This window comes from Prunus avium, chromosome 7 (genome assembly GCF_965620075.1).
Source record: "Prunus avium chromosome 7, drPruAviu1.hap1.1, whole genome shotgun sequence".
Lineage (NCBI taxonomy): Eukaryota > Viridiplantae > Streptophyta > Magnoliopsida > Rosales > Rosaceae > Prunus > Prunus avium.
This window is the reverse complement of record NC_142290.1, coordinates 1,858,670-1,884,327: the sequence shown is the minus strand read 5'-3', so window position 1 is coordinate 1,884,327 and position 25,658 is coordinate 1,858,670. Positions and strand designations below refer to the sequence as shown.

At 41.4% G+C, this 25,658-nt stretch overlaps 1 protein-coding gene and 1 pseudogene across 1 annotated transcript; one reads left to right on the top strand and one right to left on the bottom strand.

Moving 5' to 3' along the window:
• Positions 1-7,588: 7,588 nt before the first annotated feature.
• Positions 7,589-21,920, bottom strand: LOC148292795 (uncharacterized; annotated as a pseudogene).
• A 2,234-nt stretch (positions 21,921-24,154) lies between these two features.
• On the top strand, positions 24,155-25,132 carry LOC148292794 (uncharacterized). Its single transcript, XM_088244019.1, has 2 exons — positions 24,155-24,409; positions 24,503-25,132. The coding sequence occupies exons 1-2, from the start codon at positions 24,155-24,157 to the stop codon at positions 25,130-25,132; spliced, it is 885 nt and encodes a 294-aa protein (XP_088100145.1).
• The last annotated feature ends 526 nt before the right edge of the window (positions 25,133-25,658 follow it).

The following is a 25,658-nucleotide window of genomic DNA, read 5'->3' as shown; positions in this document are numbered from 1 at the left end:
TCGAGTTGGTTGATGGGGATATAATGGTTAAGTGGTGCGCCTGTTTGAACTCGTCTTCTAATCAAACGATTGTAGCCGAGAGAGGAACAAGTCTCGGCTGTTAGGTTCACGGCCTGAACTACAAGGCCGTTGGATGGTGCTGTTTGGTGGGTTTTGGGCGGTGCTCCGGCGCGCTGCTCAGGGAGCGACGGTCGTATGATATCTGGGGTGAGTGAGGGAATAACAGGGATGGTGCTCCGGTGCCTTGAAAATCAAGGGTCGTATGATATATTGATGAATGAATTTTCCTTACAAACTATCACTACTCCTAGGAAAGCAAGTAAAAATATTGAAATTGCATTACAGGAAAATATAAGTTGCTCCATGGGAGGCTTTTGTTTGGTGTTTGAACCCGTTGAATGTAGCTCGAGCCTTGTATTTATAGGAAGAGTTCCTGGATGAGTAATCGAGGCTGAAATTACGCATAGTGGAGTCTGATTAGCGCAAGTGGGTAGTCCAATCGACATTTGGGATCGTGAAGCATGGTGTAGTGACACCATAAATCCCGGTGAATCTGGCCGTGGAGACGCATTTATTGCTCTGATAGCTGGTGACCTAATCTCTCAAGCTGTAAGAATTCTTGTGAGAATGTCTACATCTAATCACTCTGTCTTCTGTCGCCAAAACCTGACTTCAGTCACTTCCCACCTTCCCTCATGCATTAAATGCTTATTTGTGGTCAGTGGGTTTGCTGCATTAAACAGGCACTACTTCATTAAATGAAGCATGGGTCCCTGCAATCATGTGATGATCAGACTTTAATATTTATGGCCGCGATTTTTCTTGGCCTCGGCCTCGGCCTGCACTCGAGGCCGAGATGATCATGCCTTGGCGTTTTTCTTTTGTCTTCAGGAAGGCAAAGCACCCTGTTGAAACGCTGCGTTTTAGTTTCACGAGCAAGTGCCAGGGCCGAGAAAGGGGGCTCCTTCGGCCAGCTCATGGCCGTGATTTATTAGGCACAAACATTGCCCCCACATCCCTGGATTCTTCGGCCTCGGCATGGGTAGGGGCCGAATGGATTCCAAGGGATGGACCCTTTGCATTGCTTCTGAAGTGATTGACAACTAGGGCATTAAATGCGCAGGCCAGTCAGTGCATTTAATGCCTCAAGCACGTCGTGTAGGCCATCATTGCCCAGGGCGTCGCTTCGTTTTGTCAGAGGAAACGACGGCCTCTGGGCTATTGACACGTCATTGCGCCTGTTGAGCGTACTGACAGAACGTTACGTCTCTCGAGAGAGACACGCCCTTTTGTTTCGAATTCTAGCGCCAATATAAAAACCCAGACTTCCTCGCTTTCTCCTTACGCTTTCAGAATTCTCAAACGCCCAACCTTTGTCAAAAACCCTTCTCTCAAACCTTCAAACCCACCAAACTCTCGAACCTCCAAGTTTACCAGAGAATCCTTCCTGAGCTCACGACCTTCCAGAACCTACAAACCCTCTCCCCTTTTCAGGACTTTCTTCCAGTGTTCTTCGCGTTCATCACCCCTTTTTTCGCATTTCCCCCTTAAACACTCATCTTAAATCTGCTCTAATGGCCTCCAGCACCTCCACATCTGTCGAAGTTCGGTCCCAAGCCTTCCATTCTGAATTCGAGGCTATTTGCCGAGACATCCAGGGCTCGGTCCTCCCTGACATCATCGCGTCCTGGGCTGATGACGACGGTGCCCCTACTGATTCCTGCGTTCTCGGCCCCTCCATTTATGGCGGAATGCCAGACAGGCTTGTGGCCCATTTGAAGAACAATCTAGTGGATCTCTCGGCCTTTGACGGGGGGGACTTCCAGGATTGCAACGTCCTCAGGCCGCAGCAATAATGGCCAACCGTGACCCCAGATTGGGAAAAATGGCTGCCGAGGATGGAGCACTTCTTCGGCCAGCAATGGAAGGATCAAGGCATCTACCACTTGATCAAACTGTTCGATCGGCCGCCCGTCATGGATCGGTCGCTCTTGGCCGCGGCTTTGTGTTTTTGGTCGTCAGCCACCAACACTATGAATCTTCGGTTCGGCATGATGACGCCGACCGTGCTCGACATGGCCGCCCTGTTCGGCCTTTCACCTCTCGGCGTGGAAGTGAACGCCGCACTCGTCGCTCCCGAGGCGGAAGGGAGTTTTAAGGCCACGTGGCCTACTCTTGCAAGGGTCGGCGGGAACAAGGCGAAGAACATGCTCAACTACTCCAGCTTCTACAGCAATTTGGAGTGGAGGACAGCGCCGAAGACGACGCCATCGCCCCCCTCGGCGAAGTTGAGCATGCTGCATTCTTGCTGTATTGGTTGTGCAAGTTTGTATTCTGCACCCAAGCGAACAAGGTTACCCTGGAGTTCGCCCATGTGGCCGATTATCTTGCTCAGGGCGGAAAGTGAGCATGCCACATCTACCGCACGCTTCACGACATCGTCACCGATGGGATGAAGCCGAAGCACGGTGGTCCGCTGTGGGCTTTCCAGTTCTGGCTGCAAGCCTACTTCCCAAAGCTGAGGGCAGTGGCCGATATCAACGACGCCGAGCCGCTAGCCAATGCATTTGCCCGAGCCCCCAGGAAGCATAACACCTCGGCCCTCTGTTACAAATTTTTATATGGCCTGGCTGAGAGGACTGGTACGCAGTTCCGAGTCTGCCTTGCTCGGCCGTTCCCCCTGTTCCTAACTCAAGATCTCTCCGTCATTCCTGATGTTGAGACGGAGAATGACCTGAAGGAGATCTGGGGCTCCTTCCTGGTTTCGCGCGACCTTCACTGCGGCCTGTCCAAGACCGGGGCCGAGGTTTATCTACCAAACTTCGTGGCGCGACAGTTCGTCCTAATCCAGACGGCCCCACTCCCTCCTCTGTCAACCAACTACTCTCGTCATGGAGGGCCGATGTCTCTCAGCAGCACTGCGTGGCTAGCATAACCTTCCAGCTTCAACAGGGGATGACCTTCCTGACTCTGACACCCTGGTCGCGCCGTAATGCGTATGACGAAGATCGGAGGGTCTAGTACGAGGAGTGTATCTCGACCAGATTTATCCGGCCTGTTGAAGAGGCCGCAAGGGTGGCCCTGAAGAATGCAGACTGGGACCCTCTTACCCCCAAGGGCAGCAAAGTGAAGAAGGTATCAGCCGGGCCTCCTCGACCGAGTACCCTGGCCGTGGCCGTTCCGAGGGTGACGGCCCCTCCCCTGGCTGGAACAGCGGTCGTGGTTTCCAACGCGGCCCCATCCTCAACCGCAGCCCCCGCTCGCAGGGCGACACCTGTGGTGGGGGCGCGAAAGATGCTAGCGCACAGGACCGTGCCGTCCTCCCTGCCAGCTCGACCAACCGCTGTCACTGGTAAGCCTCGCCTATTTTCTCTACTTATCATTTATTCTTCACCGGCCTTTCTAAACCACTTTTGTCCCTGGTCATCTCACTTCTGTTTCTTCTCTTTGTACACGTAGCCTCGGGTCGCAAGAGGAGCCGAGAGGCGCCAGGTACTGAGGCCGCAACGATTGAGGCCACATCGGCCCAAAGTGCCCGGCCGAGACGGCGGCCCTGCAGCGGCCGAGGAAGAGGACCCTTTTTACCTTCTCGGAGGGCAGAGGTGAGGAGGAAGCTCCTCCCGTGACTGTGAGTGAGGCCCCCCCTGCAACCGTAAGTATTCCACCTTGGCATCCTTTTTCCTTCTTTGTGCTTTCTGGTAATCTAGTTCTTTCCTCAGGATGTGGCAATAGTCGAGGGGGAGGATACGGCCGAGGTGCCGTATGTAGAGGAAGCGGCCGCTGCCCATATGGTGGTCGAGGAGGTGGGAGCCGCAGAGGCGGCGGTTGAGGAGGCGGTCACTGCCGAGGAAGTGGCTGAGGTGCTGGATGCTGAGATTGCGTCCACAAAAGTGCTGCCTGCCGAGGAGACTGCCGAAGAGGCGACCGAAGAGATCGCCGAGGAAGCCGCTGAAGAGGCTGCCGAAGAGGCCGCCGATGAGGGCGGCGAGGAGGCCATTGAAGAGGTCGCTGAGGAGGCAACTGAAGAGGCCGCCGAAGAGCCTGCTGCGGACGTGCCTGGTGAGCCCTTTCCGTCCGCCCCTCGTCGCCCAAGCGGCATCTCCTTTCGCTCGGTAAGAGTCCGCTTTCAATATACTTGGCTTTATCGTTCTCTCTTTAGAGCAGCACTATACTTCTGACCGAATTTTTGTCTCTAGCCTCTCCAATCGTCGCTGCCGCTGGCCATGGTTGCCGCGACCATGCCTCCTGTGCCGTCGTCCCAGGACTCAACGGTCGTGGCCGAGCCGGTGATAATTGGAGCCACGGTCGTGAGTGTGCCGAGTCTCCTGCGGACTACTTCGACGGTCATGACCGACCTTTCGCTCACCGTGAGTATTCAGTCATCTCTTTTTGTTATCTCCTTATATCCTAGCTGGTCATTTCTTACCCAACCTCTCTCTCATGCCCAGGAAGCCACCTTCTCCGATGATCTCGAGGAGTTATACGCCAGCCTCCACGAGGAAGGAGGTAGCTCGGCCTCGGCTCCTTCGGACGAGGATCCCAAGACCGTCATTGAACGGCTCCGAGAGTTCCTTCTCCTTGGGGTTCAACAAATGACCGCTGCCGGAGCGATTATGGAGTTTAGGTCTTGCTTGGATACGGCCATGGCGCTCGGTTTGCTCGATTCGTCTCAGCTGGATGAACTGCAAGCCCGCCTAGCCGAAGGCGAGGAAATGATCGGCCGGTATGCTGAAGCCGTCACGAGGATGTCCGAAGGGAGCTCGCTTGAACAGGATCTGGAGGTTATCAAAGAACAAGTTCAACCTGCAATGGCCCGATTGAAAGAGAATGACCTCGTTGTCCAACGAGAGAATGAAGAGCTTGCGCAGGTTGAGGCCCAGATTGCCGAACTTCAGGCCCGCCGAGATCTCATACTCCAGCGCCGAGACGGCGCGGTCGCAACCGGGAACGAGCTGAATTCTTCGGCCAAGCGAATCCTCAAGGCCGCGACCGAGACGAAGAAGGCCCTAGCCGAGCGGAAGCTGATCCGAGCGAGATGGCAGGCGGATATCGACGGTGGGGACATTGCTAGGAGAAGGATCACCTGCTAGATCTGGGGGATGTTCAGCGAGGGGGTCTAGGCAGGCAATGAGCGGTCGTTTTTAACTATTTTTCCCCTTTCCTTTGTCTTTTTGGGATGTAATAAGTAACCACAAACATACATTATTTTATTTACACATATATTTTCTCCTTTGTTTACGACCACAGACAGATACATGTATATGTTATTTCGGCCGTGACTGGCCGTTCTATTTTTGTAAGTAATGCCCCTTTTAACTAAATGCAAGGCAAGGGCCTTCCTTTCTGAAAAATGAAATGTATTCTTTCCTTTTCTATATGACGGCAGGGCCCTTCGTTTAGCCCGTCCGCCTACCTTCCTATTTTCTTCTTCTTGACTTTCTTGTCGTAGGTCCTCGGCGCCATTTTCTTTTGAACTTGCGCCGAGTTGTAGACGTCAAGTCTTGACTCTTTCAGATTTTCTGAATTCCCAGGCGTTATCCGCGAGTAATCCTTCTTCCTCTACTTGAGCACAAAGCTCGGTCGCTGCGACCGAATCGGGAAATTTCAAAGGGACGCTTGGGTGCGGCCATCGAGGTAAGGCCGCCTGGTTCTGCTGAACCGCATCATAATGGAACTCTTGGCGCGTCTGCGTCGTCGCCGGAATGGCCGGACCATGTATTTGTTCTGGTAGTGCGGCGGTCAAGCCTTTCTGATTGTATTGTTGTGGTAACGCCTTGGTTACATCGCTCTGGCCGGGCTGTGCGTGGTCGGCCAAAGTATGGGTTGGGCCGAGGTGCTTGACTGTAGACAACGCGGGGCTACCCCGCCCTAATGCTTTGGCTAAGGCGTGTAGTGGGTCGCATGCTGTTTTTTCCGGATGGGTGGGTCCAGGATTCGCCCATGTGGGCTGGGACTGCCCCCAGCCGTTTGTCGGTGGCAACGACTGCTGGCCGAAGCCTGACGCTTGGGTGCGACCAGAGGTGCCGAGGCTGCTGCTGTCGCCGTGAGGCTCGATTCTTTCGCGCTCTTGGCTTCTCTGTCCAGCCCCAGAAGGTGTCGTGGGCGAGGTTACCGGCACCCTCTTCTGGAAGAGCGATCGCAGCTCTGAGGAGAACCTGTCCATTGCGGCCATGAAGGATGTTTTTATCCTGTAGGCCTGCTTGGACATCAGCTCCTCCACTACTCCCTATTCCTGCATGGACTCGGCCGTACGATCCGTCATTATTGGAACGCTGGCCGAGATCCCGACCGTATGTTCGGCCGTTGGGTGGTGCTGTTTGGTGGGTTTTGGGCGGTGCTCTGGCGCGTTGCTCAGGGAGCGACGGTCGTATGATATCTGGGGTGAGTGAGTGAATAACAGGGATGGTGCTCCGGCGCCTTGAAAATCAAGGGTCGTATGATATATTGATGAATGAATTTTCCTTACAAACTATCACTACTCCTAGGAAAGCAAGTAAAAATATTGAAAGTGCATTACAGGAAAATATAAGTTGCTCCGTTGGAGGCTTTTGTTTGGTGTTTGAACCCGTTGAATGTAGCTCGAGCCTTGTATTTATAGGAAGAGTTCCTTTATGAGTAATCGAGGCTGAAATTACGCATAGTGGAGTCTGATTAGCGCAAGTGGGAAGTCCAATCGACATTTGGGATCGTGAAGCATGGTGTTGTGACACCATAAATCCCGGTGAATCTCGGCCGCCGCTCATGATCGTGGGTTCTGAGCTTCTGGCCGTGGAGACGCATTTATTGCTCTGATAGCTGGTGACCTAATCTCTCAAGCTGCAAGAATTCTTGTGAGAATGTCTACGTCTAATCACTCTGTCTTCTGTCTCCAAAACATGACTTCAGTCACTTCCCACCTTCCCTCATGCATTAAATGCTTATTTGTGGCCAGTGGGTTTGCTGCATTAAACAGGCACTACTTCATTAAATGAAGCATGGGTCCCTGCTATCACGTGATGATCTGACTTTAATATTTCTGGCTGCGATTTTGCTTGGCGTCGGCCTCGGCCTGCACTTGAGCTCGAGATGATCATGCCCTGGCATTTTTCTTTTGTCTTCAGGAAGGCAAAGCACCCTGTTGAAATGCTGCGTTTTAGTTTCACGAGCAAGTGCCAGGGCCGAGAAAGGGGGCTCCTTCGGCCAGCTCATGGCCGTGATTTATTAGGCACAAACACAATTGTTGTCATTTGATTGGCGTTCAGAAGAGCTCTCACGACAAGTAATGGAATTGAGTGGCCTTTATTGTGCGCTTTAGACGATGGTAAGTATTTATCAGTAGTCGTAGTGTTGTCATAAAATTCGTCAGTTGGAGCACTATTCCGTCATGTTATTTGAAAATCTACAACGTGAATCATTTGAAAATCTTATCATGACCCTCGTTGTTTGTAATATCTATTAGCCGTCATGTAATATGAATTTTAATTAACCGACGTGCTTTTTGTTTCAAATGGAGGTTTTTATTAATGTACGTTCTTTTGCATTGTTCAGTCCACGTTGTTTGTTAAAATACGGTGTTGGTTATTATGTAGACGTCAGTTTTTGCAATTTGTTAACTGGACCGCCGTATTTTACATCTTGAACCCAGTATTTTTAATACTGGATTGGTCTTGACCAAAGCCTGCACCTGCATAATGAAAAAGTGATAAAAATAATGTCATACAGAGCCATTAATTAATGTCATACAATTAATTGCATAACTAATGTCATACATTACAGCAATCAATCAATCCATACATCTTCACACCCATCTCTAATATTTTCACTCCCAAACTCACCCACGAGGTCATCAAATGTGTCAACATTGGGTATCCCTCTAGTAATGGCTCACACTCAATTTTAATACCACCTAGCACATCATCACCAATAACATCATTATATTCTCTATTGGGCATTGATAACACTACCGACCAACCACAATGCATTGGGTCGTCAACAAAAAATACTTGTTTGACTTGAGAAGCCATAACAAATTGGTCATTCCTATGTCCAATTTTACTCAAATCTATAACGGTAAATCCAAGTTCGTCAACTACAAGGCCCGAAGTGTTATCGATCCAATCACACCTGAAGACTGGGATTCTAAAATTTTGGTAGTCAAGGTCTCAAATTTCTTGAATTACACCATTAAAACCCATATTGGAGACAATAGGGTTTTTATCCTTGGCACTAGCAACTTGCATAGTATGTGCAAGTAAATAAAATCCACTATTTCGGACAGTTTACACATCATCTTATGCCTTTGTGTTAAATTTAACACCATTAATAAGATAGCTCCTATATGATGGCACTGCCATGCTTGGACCAGCTGCTAGCCACCTCAAATTTTCTGATACGCCATTATTGTCTTCTCCATTAAGTTCACTTTGAACCTGCAAATTAATCATATATTAGTTCAATCTAACATAAAAAGAAGAAAATTCAAGGTCCAATATGTTATTCAATAACATATACCTTAAAGCGTAGCCATTAAATGAAAATGTTATTATGCTTATCTTGCAGCCACATTGTTCTCTTTCTAAATTTTGGATAAGTGGTCTTGATGTGGATTATATGTTCCCTACATGTTACGAAACAATCAAGCATTATGGTCCCTTGTATATAAGATAATCATAAGGAATAACTTAAAATGGCTACTTAAAGAATAAAACTCATACTCGATATAAGGTAGGACTTCCTCTGTATTCTTCAAGACATATAGATGTGCTTGGTTCAACAGGTCCCGATCAACTAAGCTCACTGTGCAACCTAATAATGGCTTTGAAACTCCCATCTTCTAACTTGATGGCACTCCAACTGTACTAATATCAGATAAATGCTCAGTGCAAAACTCTACATCTTCTTCAGCTATATACCGCTCAACAATGCAACCTTTGGGACAAGTACGGTTCCAAACATACCCCTTTAACACATTCATATATCTTTCGAACGGATATATCCATATAAAATAAACTGGCCCACATAGAAGAACTTCTCTGACAAGATGTACTACTAGATGAACCATGATATCAAAGAATGAAGGGGGAAAGTAGTTCTCAAGCAAACACAAAGTAACTACTACATCTTCTTCCAACTTGTCTTGCTTGAAAATATCTACCGTCTTTGCACATATAGCATTGAAGAAGAAGCACAATCGAGTTATTGCATACCTTGCAGGCTTCTCCAAAACATAACGAATTGCCACAGGGAGCAATTGTGGCATCAAGGTATGACAATCATGAGATTTAAGGCCAAGAAGTCTTGAATCTTATAAAGATACAAGACTTTTTATATTTGAAGAATAACCTTCAGGGACCTTTATACCAAAGAAAGAACTGCAAACCGCTCTCTTCTCTGCCTTTAACAAATTCTCCATACTCTGGTTGCAAATTAGTTTTGACCCCCATGTTCAATAAATCTAACTGAGCAGCAATCCCATCTTTATTTTTTCCAGGGATCTCCAACAATGTACCAATGATATTGTCGTAAACATTCTTCTCAATGTACATAATATCTAGGACATGCCTCACAGGAAGGTATTTCCAATACTCAAGATCAAAGAATTTTGATTTCTTCTTCCAACAAACTTTGTCACCATCATTCTCACCAACACTTCCCTTTTTTCGAGCCCCATTTGTAATTAATACCTTCAACCATCTGCAGCACTTCTTCTCCGGTTAATGGCTCAGGAGGCATGCCATATTCAGGTTTCTCATTAAAAGTTGAGCTGCCTCCGATATGGATGATATGTTGGTAACCATTTTCTATGTCCGATGTAATAAATTTTGTGGTCATGTTTCAACCTGTGACTAGGTGTATCACCGCCGCATATTGGACAAGCTTTATATCCTTTAATAACACAACCAGATAAGTTCTCATAGGTATGAAAATCATTAATTGTCCACAGTAATACACCTCTGAGTATAAAGTATTCTCCTATGTGTGCATCATACACTCCACTAATCCCATTCCACAAAGATTTCACTACTACAAAAATTGAAATAGACGACGAGAATCCACCGTCGTGTAGCATGTTTTCAAACCGACGTGAAATCGACCGCCATACATTAATACATAAAATAACGACGGAAAATAACTGACGTTGTTAATACATTCCACATCATAAAACAATTAAAACCAACGTCTAATTCATACATAAAAAGCTTAAAAAGAAAACTTCGACTATATTAGACGACGGTTTTAGTAAAACACGGACGTTTAAAGAATGTTAAATGTCAAGAACAACCAAAAAGACGACGTAAAAACGATTATCCACGTCTGTAATTTAAAGAATACCGACGTGTAAAACGTAGAAACCGTCGTGGTTCACATATACTACGTTCACTAAATAATAAAAATGATGTCTAAAACATATAACATGGCAAATGTAACATATAAAAATACACTTTTGGACAAGTTTAGACGTCGCTTTTATTAAAAAAAACTGACGTTTTAAAAATTTAACATGGCATATCTTTACTTAGAACCGACGTCACAAACTTCTAACCACGACCCTTTTGGTCACCACGGACGTTGAAAGTTATTTTGACGGTGTGAACAGAAAAATAAACGACGTGGATTTAATTTTGAACGTCGGTTAATGTAAAATATCTGTCATGGTTAGACCATTTACTATGGCCTAAGAGTCCCATTTTGCGACGTGGTTACCAATTTACTACGTCAGTTTGTTATAACCTAACTGTCATTAAGAAGAAAGGAAACGACTTGAATTATGGATTTGACGTCGGTTATTGTTAAATACAGGTCGTGGTTAAGAACTTTACTATGTCCCAAGTATCCAATTATTTGATGTTGTTATATAACTGACTACGTCGGTGGTTTGTTTATTCCCTGACGTCGTTGGTCTTTGATAAGTCCCTTTTATAACCCCATTTGACGTGTGTATTCTCTTTGAGACGTCAATTGTTTTATTATAACAGACATGCAACATTGTTTTTACGTCGGTAATTATCAATCGGTGGAAGTAGTATTATCCTTAAATTCGTCGATTTAAGCTCTATTCCATCGTGTTATTCTTCAGTGTACGTCGTGAATCACTTTCGTTACCCTCGTTGTTGGTAATATTTATTAGCCTTGTTTAAATTAATTTTAATTAACCGACGTGTTTTCTTTTTCAAATGGCAGTTTTTATTTAATTTTTGCATTAACATTCCACGTCGTTTGTAGAAACCCGACGTTGGTTATATTTTAGACGTCTCTTTTTGCAATTTTTGTAACTTCACCATCGTATTTTCAACTTTAACCCAGTATTTTTAATTTTTTATTTGTCGTGCCCAAAGCCTATAGAATGAAAATGTGATCGAAATTAAAATGATATATAGAGCTCTTAATTAATGTCATACAATTAACTGCATAACTAATGTCATAAATTACAACAATCAATCAATCCATATATCTTCACACCCATCTCCAATATTCTCACTCCCAAACTCACCCACTAGGTCATCAAATGTGTCAACATTTGGTATCTCTCTAGTAAATGGCTCACACTCAATTCTAATATCACCTAGCACATCATCACCAATAACATCATTATATTCTCTATTAGGCATTGATAACACTACTGACCAACCACGATGCATTGGGTCGTCAACATAAAATACTTGTTTGACTTGAGAAGCCATAACAAATTGGTCATTCCTATGTCCAATTTTACTCAAATCTGCAAGGGTAAACCTAAGTTCGTCGACTACAAGGCCCGAAGTGTTATCTATCCAATCACACCTCAAGACTGGGATTCTAAACTTTTGGTAGTCAAGGTCCCAAATTTCTTGAATAACCCCATAAAAACCCATATTGGAGACAATAGGGTTTTTATCCTTGGCACTAGCAACTTACATAGTATGTGCAAGTAAATAAACTCCACTATTTTGGACAATTTGCACATCATCTTGTGCCTTGGTGTTAAATTTAACACCATTAATAAGATAGCTCCTATATGATGGCACTGCCATGCTTGGACCAGCTGCTAGCCACCTTAAATTTTCTAATACGCCATTATTGTCTTCCCCATTAAGTTCATTTTGAACCTGCAAATTAAACATATATCTTAATTTAATCTAACATATAGAAAGAAAGAAAATTAAAAGTTCAATATGTCATTCAATAACATATGTACCTTAAAGCGTAGCCATTGAATGAAAGTGCTATTGTGCTTATCTTGTAGCCACTTTGTTCTCTTTCTAAATTTTGGATAAACAGTCTTGATGTGGATCATATGTTCCTTACAATTGACACGAAAAATCAAGCATTACGGTCCCTTGTATATAAGATAAACATAAGGAGTAATAATATTTAAAACGGCTACATATGAAAAATTAAACTCATACGTACTCGATATAAGGTAGGACTTCCTCTGTATTCTCCAAGACATATAGATGTGCCTGGTTCAGCAAGTCCATATCAACTAAGCTCACTGTGCAACCTAATAATAGCTTTGAAACTCCCATCTTCTGGCTTGAAGGCACTCCAACTGTACTAACATCATATAAATGCTTGGTACAAAATTCTACCACTTCTTCAGCTATATACCACTCAGCAATGCAACCTTCGAGACGAGTTCAATTCTAAACATACCCCTTTAGCACTTTCATATAACTTTCAAACGAATACATGCATCTAAAATATACTGACCCACTTAGACGAACTTCTCTGACAAGATGTACTACTAGATGAACCATGATATCAAAGAATGAAGGGGGAAAGTACTTCTCAAGCAAACACAAAGTAACTACTACATCTTCTTCCAACTTATCTAGCTTGGAAACATCTACCATCTTTACACATATAGCATTGAAGAAGAAGCACAATCGAGTTATTGCATACCTTGCACGCTTCGCCAAAACAGAACGAATTGCCACATGGAGCATTTGTTGCATTAATGTATGACAATCATGAGATTTAAGGCCAAGAAGTCTTAAATCTTTTAAAGATACAAGAATTTTTATATTTGAAGAATAACCTTCAGGGACCTTCATACCATATAAAGAATTGCAAACCGCTCTCTTCTCTGCTCTTGACAAATTCCAAGGCCCTAGAGGCAAGCGAGTACGTCTTTCTCCATACTTGGGTTGCAAATCAGTTTTGACCCCCATGTTCAATAAATCTAACCGAGCAGCAATCTCATCTTTATTTTTTCTGGGGATCTCTAGCAATGCACCAATGATACTATCGCAAACATTCTTCTCAATGTGCATAACATCTAGGGCAGGCCTCACAGGGAGGTATTTCCAATACTCGAGATCAAAGAATTTTGATTTCTTCTTCCAACAAACTCTGTCACCATCATTCTCACCAACACTTCCCCCATTTTTCGAGCCTCATATGTAATTAATATCTTCAACCATATGCAGTACTTCTCCGGTTAATGGCTCAAGAGGCGTGCCATATTCAAGTTTCCCATTAAAACCTGCACGTTGCCTCCTATATGGATGATTGATTGGTAACTATTTTCTATGCCTAATGTAACAAATTTTGTGGCCATTATTTAACTTGTGACTAGGTGTATCATCGCTACATATTGGACAAGCTTTATATCCTTTAACGACACAACCAGATAAGTTTCCATAGGCAGGAAAATCATTAATTGTCTACAGTAATACACCTCTGAGTGTAAAGTATTCTCCTATATGTGCATCATACACTCCTCTAATCCCATCCCATAGAGATTTTAAATCATCAATCAAAGGCTCTAAGTAGATGTCTAAATCATCAATCAAAGGCTCTAAGTAGACGTCTATTTTAAATCAATAAGGTCAACATCATGAACTTCCGCTTCATGCATAGCCATGGTGGGAGATTATATGTAATTAAGATAACTGGGCAACAACTGTATCTGCTACTTAAAAAACTGTGGGGATTGAATCCATCATATTTGAGAGCCAATCTCAAGTTTCTTGGCTCTTTACCAAACTCGGGTCATTTATCATCAACAAGTTTCCAAGACGGGGAATCTGCTGGATGAGACATATGACCGTCAATTGATTTTCTTGCAGCATGCCAAGTCAAACTCTTAGCTGTCTTATGTGATTGAAACATCCTTTTAAACCTTGGAATTGGAGGAAAATACCACACCACCTTCGCTGGCACACCCTTTTTCAAGAATCCATCTGTGCTTTCCTTCCACCTTGAGATACCACAAGTAGGACAATTAGTTGAATCCTCATATTACTTTCTATACAAAATGCAATCATTGGGACATGCGTGGATTTTCTCATAACTCATCCCTAAAGCAAACAAATTCTTTTTTGCCCCGTACATAGAGGAAGGTAGTGTATTTCCTTCTGGAAGCAATTCTCCTTGAAGTATCAATAATTCTGTAAAACAAACATCACTCATCCCATGTTTTGCTTTCAAATTATATAACTTCACCAAAGCCGACAACTTTGTGTATGTACTGCAACCAAGGTACAAGGGTTGATCGCCATCCCCAATCACATTGGCAAACTCATAAGGATGAGATCCAATATTGGCAAAATCAATATCATCCATCCCTAATTCTTCAGAAACATAAATGAACCTACTTTGCTCATCTTCTTCCACATTTCTACTAGCATTGGTAGTCCATTCCCAAGGTTCTCCGTGCCATGTCCAAACCTTATAGATTTGGTCAATTCCATTAAAGTATAAGTGTTCCCTTATAATTCTAACCCCAAACAATAGAATACTCCCACATTTCACACATGGACAACGAATATGAGTTGTATTTCCAAGATTTTCTACAGCAAAATTCAAAAATCCTTCCACCCCTAACTCATATGCATTCGATCTTCTGTTCGCATGCATCCATGACTTATCAATCTCACACACTATAAAATCATATATATATATAATAAAGTGAAAAGACCAGCAATGAAACACTACTACATTCAAAAGTAGAGAACAAATTGAAAATAAAAAATAAAACAAGAACAAGAGGACGGTTTTTACAACATAATCGTCATGTAATATAAATACAAACGCCGGCATCTCTAGTTACCGTCGTCATTGAGCTACCCAAACCCAAAAATTTGTATTGCTTTTGAAGAACAAAGTACTAGGTTCTGATAGCCTAAAGACGACAGTTAATGGAGACATAGTCGTCTTTAGGTTACTAGTTGCGAAGTAAAATTCAGATGACGGGAGTAAATGAACAACCGACGTATAATAAAAATTTAGATGACGGTTTGATCCATCAACCGTCATCGTGGTTTATAAAAAAAAACCACAGCTTAAATCTCCCATCCCCATTCGTTTTCCAGGAACCCATGGCCAAACAAACATAAAAGAACCCAAACAGAGAGTAATTATTACAAGAATGCAAACACCAAAACATAAAAGAACCCAAATATAGCTACGAACGAAAACACTTATGGATTTAAGAAGCCGTGCAATATCATTAAATAAAGAAATTAGGGTTTGCACTTACATGGATAAGATAACAAATGCTTGAGAGAGAGCTGAGAGAATATAACAACTGCTTGAGAGAGAGATCAGAGAATATACCCAATGTTTTGAGAGAGAGTGAAAACTTTAAGACAAATTTATGTTGAAGAGAGAGAACGAACTACTTTAGGATTAAAGGGAAATTCTAAAAAATTTAGATCGCGGTCAAAAATTCCAAAGTACCGCGTTTATCAACGACGTCGATAAATACTTAGCTATCGATATTTAATACTCACTTACGACGGCAGTTTACACACAAAACCGACGTGGTAAACAGAATATACGTCGAGAAATGAAGGAAACGATGTAGTAAATTATGTTTACGTCACCTCTTAATAAACTGACGTCGTAAATATTAAATAATTAGACGAGGTTTGGGTTTCCTGGGATTCGAACGCGCGTAGCTGACCAAAAACAGCGAGAGAAAACCAGCGTCATTTCAATAAACCCTAAATCCTAAATTTTACAATAATTAAAAAAAAATACACAAGTATGAGAAAAATGAACCGAAAATTGCTACGGACTCCTTACAACAATGCCTTCTATAATAGTAGGCTAAAATCTGGATTTCATCATTTTGAATTTATGGGCACCAATGGATCACATAAACCTTAGGGTTATGTTATGTAAAGTATAAGGAGTATCGTGCTTTGTCTCTAAATTTTTTTGACTTTTCTTATCATTTGAACTTTGAAAACTAAAATTACATTTTTCAGGCCTTTACGGGCAAGATATTGTCTCAATGAGTGCATAGAATTTTTCGGTATATTTTTTGGATTTTTTTGAATATATTATTAATATTAGTAATTAAATAAAATAAATAAATATTTATAAAATTACATTTTTTAAAGCTTTAGGGGAGAGACAATATTTCAATGAGTGCATGGTAGTTGTCAGTTTAAATTTTTGGAATTAGTTTTGAATTTATTATTGAATTAAATAAAATATAAAAGTCATATTAAAATGAAATGTCAAATGACATAACTGACGTTGGATCCCTTTACAATGACGTTAAACAACATAAAACAACATCCTATATCGTTTTAGACGTCGAAAAGAATACAAAACGAGGTTATTAAGTTACCACGTCATCTTGTTTTCACTCACCGATGTGGATAATCAAGTCCCAAGTCGTCTTGTTTTAAATCACCGACATGGATAATTATGTTACCACGTCATCCTATTTGGATAACCGACGTGGGTTATTAGATTAGCACGTCATCTTGTTGTGGATAGCAGACGTTGTTTGAATATACAACGTCAAATTTTGTAAGATCACCGCCTTTGTATATTTTTAAGACGTCGATATGGTTGTACTAACAAGCGTAGTATATCGGTACAAAATTTATCCGAACAAGATGAATTAATTATAAACCATCGTGTTTATGACTGTTACATGTCGTTTTTAAGAATTGTCGTCGATGTTATATTTCCAGTTATAGCAAGACGACCATTGTATACACATATGAGATGTTTAAATTAGAATGAGACGTCCCCTTTGGTTTGGAGAAGGGAAACCCAGGTCATACGTGTGCAATCATCAATAAACGTGACAAACCATCGAGCTCCCCCTGGAATGGTAATTCTAGCCGGGCCCCAAACATCAGAATGAACAAGAGAAAAAGGAACCAAACTTTTAGCTGAGCTTAAGGGAAAAGGAACACGATGGCTCTTGGCCAGTTCACAGATGTCACACTTAAAACTGGAAATTTCTAACTTGGAAAATAAGGAAGGAAATAGCTTCTGTAAATATCCAAACGAAGCATGTCCAATACGGCGATGCCATAACCATACTTCGGAAGTGTGCTTCTCAACACTCGCACCCCCAATGTTGTAAGCTTGACTGAGGCTGGCTTCACTGTCAGATGCCAAGTCCAGATAGTAGAGTTTGCCCCTCCTAGTACCACAACCAATCGTCTTGCTGCTAAGAATGTCCTGAAAAACACAATGAGTAGGCCAAAAGGTTACAGTACAATTCAAAGCCGTAGTAATTTGAGCAACAGACAAGAGATTATAATGTAAGGATGGAATAATCAACACAGAATCCAAAGTGAGGGAGTCAGAGAGAGAGAGGGAACGCTCCCCAATTACTGGGGAGGGGGTACCATTGGCATTAGACACCACCGATTGAGAAGACGGTGTATGAGAGGAAATTTATCCAGGATCAAAGGTCATGTGATCAATGGCTCCGGTGTCAATGACCCATGTGTGTTTCTTTGAAGAACTATGCAAAACATAACCTGGGGAACCTGTGCTGGCAATTGTGGAGGATGAGACGATATCCATGGCAGCGGAAGGATTTAAGAATAAGAGAAAAAATATGTGTTTAGGGTTTTGTGATAAGAGTATATAAGGATTTGGCTATGAAGATCTGAATCTAAATCTGTAAATATGAGGAATTTGAGTTAGGGTTTGTGTTTGAGGAAATTTGATATGAGGATTTAGGGTTTGTGTGTGAAGAACTTTGATATGAGGATTTAGAGACAACCGAGGATCAATTGCTCTGATACCATGCTAAAATATGAATATGGGTTTGAATATGTTAGGTTCTTTTTATTCTTCTCCATAAGGAGGTATATATATGAGTTTACAGAGTGCTTTACAAGGAATGAGATACAGTAAAGAATTAGGAAAGTATCTCCTAATTATACAAAGATTCGTCAACTAAATAGAATGGGAAAGTAAATCCCTTAATTAATCAAGAAAATAAATCTCCTTGATTAATTAGGAGACTCACGTCAACACTCTTGCCTTCTTCCATAGCAGAGATCGATCGATTTCTTCACCGGGCATGGTTTCTTCCAATTGGTCCTCCAAACCAACATACCCTTTTCTAGACAAACCTATGGTTGTACTCCAATTTTTCCCTTCTCTGTTTCTGTCCAGAATGCACAGCCTCAAAATCTGGGGATAACCTTGAATCTACAAAGGCATCCCAATGCGATTTCTCTATGAACTTATAAAGCTCAGGGGGTTCTTTTAACTTCTCCTTGTCATGTGCGAATGGAAGGATATACTGCCTAGTTACGTTATACTTGAAATCCTTCCATTTTTTGGCGGCATACGACAGGACCATCTTCTTACACCCTTCCCCAATAACATAAGCCATTTGAACAGCTTCCCAAATCTGCTCCTTCAGGTCCTTGGCCAATTGAGTCCATTTCTTGTCCACAAGAGGGACTCTGGTGCATGCCAAAACACCAATGTAAGACTGCATCTCAACAGCAGCCTTGCCATGTGGTCTGCCCCTTTTATTGAACTCAACCACAGGCTTAATCTTCTGAATTTTCCTCTTCACAACACAGCTCATTGTGTTGATACCGCGGGTGGATTTTGGCTCCTCAACAAATGTGGCTGTGCTCGAGTCTTTCTCGGAGGTTGAAGAAAATCTCATCCTCTTCGAGGGTTTGCTTTGAACTGAATTTCCTTCTTCCATTTGAGCCTTTGAAACTTATTTGGCTTCATCCCTTTGAGCCTCTGACACTTGAGCTTCCTTGTTTTGAGGTTTCGGACGACGGTTGTACAACACCACCGTTGTCGTAAAGAAAAACCACAACGGTATCACGAAAACAGCGACGTCTTATTAAACAGTTCTCTCAGACCATGTATGGAAATAGGACGACGATTTTATCTCGTTCACGACGTAAATGTTGATACACCACGTCGGTGATTAAGCCTAAGAACCGACGTGGTTTAGTATTACAACGTCAAACACAAAATACAACCGTCATCTTTCTGAGATGTGATACAAGAAAAATGCCAGTTCTTTCTCCCATGAGACGACGGTTCTATCTTGTTTTCGACGTATTAATTATCACACCATGACGGTTATTAACCACCGTCATGCAGTTTGCATTAGGTCGGATTTAACGACCATCGTGGTTTGTCGATTCTAACGTCGCAAACAGGAGAGAACTGTCGTCTTCAGGCATCGTGAGAGTAATGGACTAATGAATTTAATCAAACCAGTGAAAGATTTCCTCATTTTGATGGAGTCTTGTTTCTAGACTCGTTTTTTCAAAACCCTCTTCAAATGAAAGTGAAAAAAGAGAAAAGAGATTGAGAAAAAACTTTTGGGGTGCAAAAATGTTTCCTTCCGACGTAACTTTGGTGATTTAGAGACGAAGACGATGACGATGACGAGATTCAGACGATGATACTTACGAAGCTGCTTTTGGAAAATGAGAGGGAAACTGAGATATTTTATCGGTGAGAGAGAACGTAGAACATTAGGTCAGGTGACGAAAAAGTTTATATATTTTCCCAGAGTTCAATACAACGACAGTTTTATTAAAAACCGCCCTAGTATGTAGTTATAATGACGTACAATAAGTAGAAACCGATGTGGTTATTAAAAAAGCCAAACCACTTTTGGAATTCCGAAACCGACGTGGTTATTTAAGTTTTACACAACAAAAGTTTACTTTTGATGACCTGATAGTATATGTTATCTCGATGCTTGTTTATTTAAACCGTCGTTGTATTTCAAAAGTTTACTTTGGTAGAAGTGGTATTACATGTTACCACGTCGTCATTTTATGCATAACCGACGTTGTTGATTTTAAAAGGCGTTGGCCTTAGTTTACGGAAATGACGTCTGCAATTATTACGAAACAACGATTATTATATAAATTTGACGTCGCTACATGTAATAGAACCGACGTGGATATCCAGGATAATTTGTATAAATATGATTTTTTTCACGCGTTTTTTAACTCTCAGTTTTTAATTAGGGTTCCAACTTCTTCTTGCCCTTGGCTCTGTCTCACATCACTATGGTTTGTGTATCTGAAAGACAAATGGTTTATAGTGACACTTTAGCTTCTTATCCATTTGAAATCTGATTTGAAGAGTCTCTTTAGGTTCTTATACATTTGAAGAGTCTCTTTAGGTTCTTATACATTTCAGATTTCAAATGGATAGAAGCTAAAGTGTTCAGTATAAACCACTTCAACGTCACTTTGGTAAGATCAAGATCCAAAGATCTCGATGGTAAGAATTCATTCCTCTTGGGATCTCATTTTAATTTTCATGTGACGACGGTTTTCTCAGTTCTTGTCATTTTGTAGATCAACCGTCGTAGGCTACCAAAAAAACAAAAACCTTAAAAATAATAAAAATTAAGACAGCGGTTTACAGAGAAGACAGACGTATAAATTGAATAAATACGACGGTAAATTTAACGTCAGGACATGGTAAATAAATATTATACATCGCTAATTGAATAAACTGACGTGGTAATTACGTTTTGATATTTTATAAATATGACATGGATATTCTAATTTAGATGTCGTTATCTACTCCTCTATTGTCGTTGTTCTCTACTACTCTATACGACAATAGTGTTGTAGGTACCGTTGTGGTACACACCCAAGTAATAAGTCGTTAAATATATCTTCCGTGTCATGGTACATTGATTTAACACGTCATTTTTTTATAATATACCGACGTCAATTCCATAATATTATACGTCACTCACTAAGAACATTTGGTCGTGTTTATGTAGTAGTTCACACGGCGGCTTTTTTGTTGAACCGACGTCTTCACTTTCTACGTCAGTGGCTTCATACCTGCTATCGTTGTTTTTCGGTCAGAATTTAACTCTGAAGAAAACCATTTTAATAAGACAACGCTTTTTCATTGGGGTGTGTCATTTTAAAAAATACTCAAGCTGACCTCCATTTTTTAGTTCTTTAAGTTACTTATCCACGACGGTTTTCTGTTACCGTCGTCTTTCTAAACACAACGACGGTATTTTGTTCTACTGTCGTCTTTTTATGGTCATCTTTTGCACTTTTTGTAGTAGTGTTTTCAATCATCAATTAAAGGCTGGCGTCTGTAACATTTCCGAGTTGTTTAGGACCGAGTATCAACAAGGTCAACATCATGAACTTTCGTTTCATGCAAAGCCATAGTGGGAGGTTATATGTAACTAAGATAACTGGCCAACAATTGTATCTGCTTCTTAAAGAACTGTGGGGATTGAATCCATCAGATGAGAAAGCCAATCTCCAGTTTCTCAGCTCTTTACCAAACTCGGGCCATTTATCATCAACAAGTTTCTAAGACGGGGAATCTGCTGGATGAGGCATATGACAGTCAATTGATTTTCTATCAACACGCCAAGTCAAACTCTTAGCTGTCTTACGTGATTGAAACATCCTTTTAAACCTTGGAATTCGCGAAAAATACCACACCACCTTCGCTGGCACACCCTCTTTCAAGATTGAATCTTTGCCTTCCTTCCACCTTGAGATACCACAAGTAGGAAAATTAGTTGAACCTTCATAATCCTTCCTATACAAGATGCAGTCATTGGGGCTTGCGTGGATTTTCTCATAACTCATCCCCAAAGCAGATAAAGTATTTTTTGCCTCGTACATAGAGGAAGGTATCGTATTTCCTTTTGGAAGCAAATTTCCTTGAAATATCAATAATTCTGTAAAACATACATCACTCATCCCATGTTTTGATTTAAAATTATATAACTTCACCAAAGCCGACAACTTTGTGTACTTACTACAACTAGGGTACAATGGTTGATCTCCATCTCCAATCACATTGGCAAACTTATAAGGATCAGATCCAATATCGCCTAAATCATTATCATCTATCCCCAATTCTTCAGAAACAAACTGCACCTACTTTGCTCATCTTCTTCCATATTTCTACTAGGATTAGTAGTCCATTCGCAAGGTTCTCCGTGCCATGTCCAAATCTTATAGCTTTGGTCAATTCCATTAAAGTATAAGTGATCCCTTATAATTCCAACCCCAAAATCGAATATTCCCACGTTTAACACATGGACAATGAATATGAGGTGTATTTCCAAGATTTTCTACAACAAAATTCAAAAATCCTTCCACCCTAACTCATATGCATTCGATCTTCTATCCACATGCATCCATGACTTTTCCATCTCCCACACTATACAATCATATATATAATAAAGTGAAAAGACCAGCAATGACAGACGATGGTATTCACATAGCAGAGAATAATTTGAAAACAAAACAAAACAAAACAAGTTTCAGACAACGGTATTTACAAAATGATCGTCTTGTTATAGTAATGTAGACAACGGTATCTCCAATTACCATCATCTTTAGGCTACCCAAACTCAGAAATTTGTATTGCTTTTTAAAGAACAATGTTTTGGGTTTAGGTAGCATAAAGACGATGGTTATTGAAGATACCGTCGTCTTTAGGCGAACAAAACCCAGAAATTTTTATTGCTTTTTGAAGAACAATGTTCTGGGTTTAGGTAATCTAAAGACAACAATTATTGGAGATACTGTCGTCTTTAGGCTACCTAAATCCAGAAATTTGTATTGCTTTTGAAGAACAATGTTCTGGTTTAGGTAGCCTAAAGACGACAGTTACTAGAGATATCGTCGTCTGTAGGCTACCAAAACCCAAAAAAACATTTCATACAAAGGAACTAATAGAAATACCAATGTATAACGACAATATAGACGACGGTTTGGTCCATCGACTGTCGTCGTAGGTTACAAAAACCCAAAACATAAATATCCAATTCCCAATCATTTTCCAAGAACCCATGGCCAACCAAACATATATGAATCCATAACAGAGAGTCATTATGACAAGCATGCAAACACTAAATGGGTTTTTCAAATTCCATTCCCGATTTATAGCTCCCAAAACATATATTAAGAACTCATAGCTACCAAAACCAACGAAATCATTTATTGATTTAAGAAGACATAACGCAATATCATTAAATAAAGAGATTAGGGTTTGTACTTACAGGTAGAAAAAGCTCAGAGAATATAACCAATGCTTTGAGAGGGAGAGCGCAATCTAATATGACGGAGGATGGAGAGCGAAAACTCTAAGATTAGAATTTGAGTTGAAGAGAGAGAGCGAAATGTTTTAGAGTTAAGGGGAATTCTTCAAATTTTAGATTGCGAAGGACCGTGTTTTTTAAAGACGTCGGAAGTACAAATAAAATGTCGTTTAATATAGATATAAGACGACAATTTTTTAATTATGGTGGCGTTGTAAATCTTTACTACGTCAGTATGTTAAATAAAACGCTGTAGTAAATACTTTTCACAGTGCTCTATAATAAATCGACGTCTTAAATATTAAATAAATAGGTGGGCTTTGGTTTTTCTGGAATTCAAATGCGTGTTACCAAGGGCGTAATTGACCAAAAACAATTGAGAGAAAACTGGTGTCGTTTCAATATACCCTAAACCCTAAGAGCACTTCCAGCAATCAAACCCTTGCCATGGCAAGAGGGGGGCTAGGGCAGCTACTATTCATGTGAATAGTGGCTGCCCTTGCAAAAAGCAATGTTGGTTTCCAGCAGTTGCCATGGCTGAGGGCAAACACTATTCTTTTTTTTGTTTTTTTCACAAATTTGTTTACCTAAATAATTAATTTGGACAATATTTTCGGATAAGATTTTTGGGTTCCTATGTGTCAATACTATTCATATCTCATAATCGGATAAAATTTTTGGATAAGATTTTCGGTTTCAAATTTCATATAAATTTCATATGAATTTCAAATTTCAGATAAGATTTTCACCCTCTAAAATTGCGCCACATGTCATCTTTATCGGCCTAAATTATTCTATAAAACCAGAGGCTCAACTCATACCTCTCACACCACATCTTCTCTTTATTTTCATTTCTCAGAGTTTAGAATTCATACTCCATTCTCCATGGAAGACATGAACAAGGTGTTGGAGAGGCAAATGCGAGAAACTAGAGAAAGAAGGCATAGACGAGCTGTAGGCAAAAGGGCGCAGAGAGAACTAGATCAGCAACTTGTCATAGTAGTGGGTTTGCTTGATGAAGAAAACCAGAGTCACCGTGGTTCACGAGAAGGCCGTGGCCCGAATGTGGACAGACATAGACATTCTCAGGGTAAGAATCTTCTGGAAGATTATTTTATCCCAACTTCTCTGTACTCTGATGTTGATTTTCGAAGGCAACATAGAATGCAACCTCATTTGTTCAATAAAGTCATGCATGATATTTGCAATTATGATGAATACTTTGTTCAAAAGAAAAATGCTGCTGGAAATTTGGGACTTCTTCCCGAGCAAAAGTTCACAGCTGTTATACGAATATTGGCATATGGGTCATCTGCTGATCAGGTGGATGAGATTGCCCGGATGGGGAAGTCCACTGCTTTGGAGAGCTTGGTGAAATTTTGTGATGCAGTCGAAACTCTGTACCCCAGGGACTACCTGCGCAGGCCTACGCCCAGGGACCTACAACGACTTCTACAAATAGCCGAAACTCGAGGATTTCCAGGAATGGTTGGTAGCATCGACTGCATGCACTGGCAGTGGAAGAATTGCCCAACTGCTTGGCAAAGAGATTATGGGAATCGGAAAGGCCAAAAAAGTATCATCCTTGAAGCCGTTGCAGGTTTTGATACATGGGTTTGGCATGCTTTCTTCGGAGTTGCCGGATCTCAAAACGACTTGAATGTCTTGGGTCAATCCCCGGTGTTGAATGATATTTTGAGAGGTGAATCCCCAAATATCACCTATCAAATCAACAATATAGTCTACCAAAATGGGGCATCCCCGATCCTAGAAGCAAAAATTCTTTGCTATCTATCAAGAGAGGTACAGAAAAGATGTGGAGAGGTGCTTTGGTATCCTCCAAGCCCGGTGGGCTATTATTAGAGGTGTGGCACGTCTGTTTGATGAGGAGGTGCTGAGGAGCATAACGATGACACGCATCATCCTCCATAACATGATTGTGGAGGATGAGTATGATTATGATTCTGAAGACGTGTACGAACCGGATCCAATGAACACGACCTTGACAAGAATTTATGAAAAACCCATGGGGCCAAATGGAGAACCAGTGCAGCATGAACCGTTGGTTAGGGACAGTCGTGTAATGACCCGTATGATTGATCGATATACGGAGATGCAATCGTCTTATATTCATGAACGACGTCAAGTTGACTTGATAGAGCATTTATGGGCGGTGAATGAAGTGAAGTGAAGAAGTTTGTTTTATTTATTATGTTTAAGTTTTATTTTTAGTTATGCTTTGTTTTTTTAATGCTTTGGTTGTGGTTTGTTTATTTTTAATGCTTTGATGTGGTTTGTTTTTTATGTATGGAATGTTTTGAATAAAAAGGTATTTTATTGAATGCTTTCTTTATTCACTCAAATAAAACCAATACTACTAATGAAATAA

Bases quoted from the DNA above. Each gene is read 5' to 3' on its own strand.
- LOC148292794 (XM_088244019.1), top strand. From the start codon at position 24,155: ATGGAAGACATGAACAAGGTGTTGGAGAGGCAAATGCGAGAAACTAGA. The intron at 24,410-24,502 runs GTTGATTTTCGA...TTTGTTCAAAAG, and splicing joins CAACTTCTCTGTACTCTGAT to AAAAATGCTGCTGGAAATTT.